The 3,586-nt window shown below is 43.5% G+C and overlaps 1 protein-coding gene across 1 annotated transcript; it reads left to right on the top strand. All coding sequences in view use genetic code 11, as the record gives it.

Moving 5' to 3' along the window:
* Positions 1 to 986: 986 nt before the first annotated feature.
* On the top strand, positions 987 to 2,738 carry EGR_11088 (hypothetical protein; the record flags this gene model as incomplete). The annotated part of the gene is made up of 3 exons (XM_024500337.1): positions 987 to 1,060; positions 1,499 to 1,634; positions 2,622 to 2,738. 3 exons carry the CDS (start codon positions 987 to 989, stop codon positions 2,736 to 2,738), a joined length of 327 nt encoding a protein of 108 aa, XP_024345250.1.
* Between the last annotated feature and the right edge of the window lie 848 nt (positions 2,739 to 3,586).

Here is a 3,586-nt window from a genome sequence, read left to right as displayed (position 1 = left end):
AGGGCTTTTCTGTAGATGCTGATCCTCCTGTGTTACTTAGGCAACTGCAAGAGTCGTCTGTCCACTACAGCTGCCACTCATTTTATCTGATACAGTACATGAGGACGTGAAATCAAAAGGAAGAGACAACTTGTACTTTTCGCAAAATTTCGTGGGCTGTGGAGACCGAGGACTTGGGAAACCACTTCCAAGTAGGTAAATTGCAAGAGCATTCGACATGATGCGCCTGAGGAGCACAACTTCAATTCTCTTAATGCTCTAAGAATTTATAACAGCCAAAAGTAATGGCTTCCTTGTGAATGTTATTTTTACCTGTTAACCTCCTGCTCCCCCTTCTCCTCAACACTCTTGTCATCGTCTTCCTTCTCTAATCCTTCCAATAAAACTGCCACTCCGACTCTTTACTCTAGGCCTGACTTTAATTGGACCTACCATACTCCTCCACTTCACTCGGAGACCTCTGGCAAGTGGAGTGAGAGAGAAAAGAAGGTGAGGGGTACCCAGACAGATTAGGAGAAAGGTCAGAATCGACTGGAGATTAGTGCACCCGAGTTCTAAATAAAGATGGGGATATTGAGTGGAAATATTCTCGGCAATGTCTTTACTGTCGGTTCAGTTAGAAATTTCCCAATCAATAGTGAGTTTGAAAATGTAATTCACAAACGCATCCGGCTAAATCCGCTTGCGCCTCACGGTTTCGGTATTGGTTTTATCTTCCCTCGGTATCCAAGACTGCTGTGGATGCTACATCGTTCGTAATGGTTTGGCAAAAGTGCGAGTCGCTGTTCGATGCATGATCATTCTTACCTGAATCGGTTCTCAAAGACGATGCCCACGAAATGCGAAAATTCTTTATCCACTGAAAATGTCAAACGTCTACATTTGAAAAACAGACATTTGACGCCTGTCTACCTGCTTTTCAACGTAATGGCGTCAAATGGTTTGGGTGTATTTTAAAAGGGAGGTAGGATGTCGTTGTTTAAGCGATGTCTGGAAAAAGTGGGGGATATTTCATGGGCGACAAAAATATTTTTGAAGCAAATGAGGTAGAACCTTGCGTGTATGTAGCCAAGTTATTTGATTTTGAACGTTATATTACGTAAGGCATTATAACTTTGGGTGTGTATGCCCGAAATACGGCCATCTCAATCATTCAGTGGTTTGTTGCAGATGGAGTGGGACTTATTATGGTCAGTGATCGGGTGGCCTTTCAAATGTAGAATACCCTCAGTCAAGCATCAGCCCTTAGAAAATATTTCAACTTGTCGCCCTTTTCATCAAAAGGAGAAATTGCTTAATTTGGCAGTTGATGGGAATTGGTAAGACGCTATTTTAATGGGAGGGTAAAAACGAATTACGAGTAAAGAAGAGACAGCAGGACGTTTATCAAAGTGTCCTCTGTGCCTCCTTTATCAAGACACACAATTTGTGAATTCCAAACTGATAAAAAAGTTTTGACTCCAGAGCCACCTCCCCCTAACCTCTCCTTCCCGCCTAGCACTTCTTTTCCTATTTTCTGTCCCACCTCCTCCGCGTTGGAACAGAGGAACATAGTGGATGCATCACTGCCTCTTCCCTTCCTCTGCTCATCTTGCAGGTCCTTCCTCAGCTACCCAAATGGTGACGTAGTGTCTGTAAGACCCTATAATAATAATCCCCTTCCGGTATAACTTCCTTAAGTGTAGAGTGTGTCGTCGTGGCTAGACAAATCTTACTCGCTGAGGTTTAGGCGCAATGTAAGCTCGGCCTTTTGGAGGTTGAATCCACTGTCGTCGTAAAAGTGCTTGTTAATGGGACAGTAAGCGATTCTCACGACTGTCCGCATGACAGGCTCTTAACACTGTAGGTGAGGTGGATATCCTCGGCTGCCAAGACTTCCCTAACTAATATAGTTGTAAAACAAGCGCAATTCTGCGAGACTATTTGATTTGGGAGATTTTCCACATATTCATTTGCCTTATACTTGGTGTCGTATTTAGCCGGGCATCGGTGCTGGGGTCGGCGTGTTAATAGCAAATGGTTCACACTGGAAAGAGTGGTAGATGGTCGGAGCACAGAAGGACAAAATGGGTTTTATAGGTAAGTGCCCTATTTAATTGAACGCCATCGTCTAACTACATCCCTAATACCCGGAATATGGACAGAGTTGAGGGGCAAATCTTCTTTAGCAATAGCGACCATTCCGTAGTGTTCCTCTCTTCACAAATATTCACACCAAGAATAGACATCCTAGCGTTGCGAAAACCTGATTAGTCAGGAGAGGGGGTTTTTATAAAATCGGAGTAGATGTCAATTGGAACTTATCCTCTGCACAATAATGCCGTGCTATGTTGCTATTTTGTCAGTTTACCATTAAACATACAGGAGCCTTTCAAATTGGATGTAGGAGCACTGGCCAGGATGCCACGAAGAGCAACTATAATATGAGTCTATGAGATGGGCTCGAATAAGCATAGGAAGAGGTTGATGAGCGTTTGAATGCCTACTGTGACTGTTTTATCTAAGTTGGCCATCTCTTTGGCGTCTACTACAGATTCACACAATCAACCCTGGGGACTGTTGCGGTGATTGAGACCAAGAAATCTCAACAATGTTCCCGGATGGAACCACCCTACTTGTAGCGAAACCGCGTACAGCAGATTGATGGTGCCATAGAATCGACTCAATTAAAGTCAAGGTCATGTACCATCCCCGATGACTATCTACGTAGCAATATGGAGACGGAGGGATTCAAGTAATCCGGTTGCCTAACATTCAGCCTCTACGAAGATCGCGTAGAGCTCTTATTTACTGTACCATACTATACTGTCCGCGAAATTAAAGAGGGCAGAATCTGGTACAAAAGTTAAATGACATTAGCACACCTACTTTGTGATCACCGTCCCCATAATAGTATTAATTACTAGGAGATTGCCATAGTGCACAAAACCTATCTGAACAAATTACATATTTGCCCACTTTTCTTAAATTTACTTGAATACACCTTTGAGTCGAGAGGCAGTCATAGAACAAGAGAATTGTAATGGAATTGGCGTCACTCACCTCCAAGGCAGAAATGTGCGTAGAACAAGCGTAACCCTGACCACTGCACACCGTCCATAATACTGCCCAGACAGACTGCCCCTACCCAATAAGCCTACTCGTTCCAAGTTAGTAAAGGTGCAGGCGAAAAGGTAGACACTAAAACTATTATACTTGTGGCAGCGTCCGCTGACCTTAACTTTCAAGACTTGCATAGGCTTTTAAACACAAGTTGCGACCTCTGGTCCTGCGCCCAACGCCAAAAACCACCTCAGCTTTGAGGTGGCCTCCTTTAAAACCTATTCTCGGGCAGCGTAGGGGTTAATTTAGATCCAAACACCAAGTTGGTAGAATATTTTACTACTTTAGTTCGACAAGTCATCGGTCAGAAAGAACAGACACCAACTAGAAAGTTTTCCACCACCACCAATTCCTTCTATGCCTCTTTTACTAAGCAGTTAACTGGTCACACAAAAGAACGTCAATTTATGCGCTCAAATACACTCCACACCTACAACTACAACTGGGTGTGCAACCAGTTTTGCATCTAGCGCCATCCTTTTTT

The sequence above is a fragment of the Echinococcus granulosus genome (genome assembly GCF_000524195.1).
Source record: "Echinococcus granulosus chromosome Unknown EG_S00374, whole genome shotgun sequence".
Classification (NCBI taxonomy): Eukaryota; Metazoa; Platyhelminthes; class Cestoda; order Cyclophyllidea; family Taeniidae; genus Echinococcus; species Echinococcus granulosus.
The sequence above is the reverse complement of the archived record's forward strand: the minus strand, read 5'-3'. Positions and strand labels throughout refer to the sequence as shown.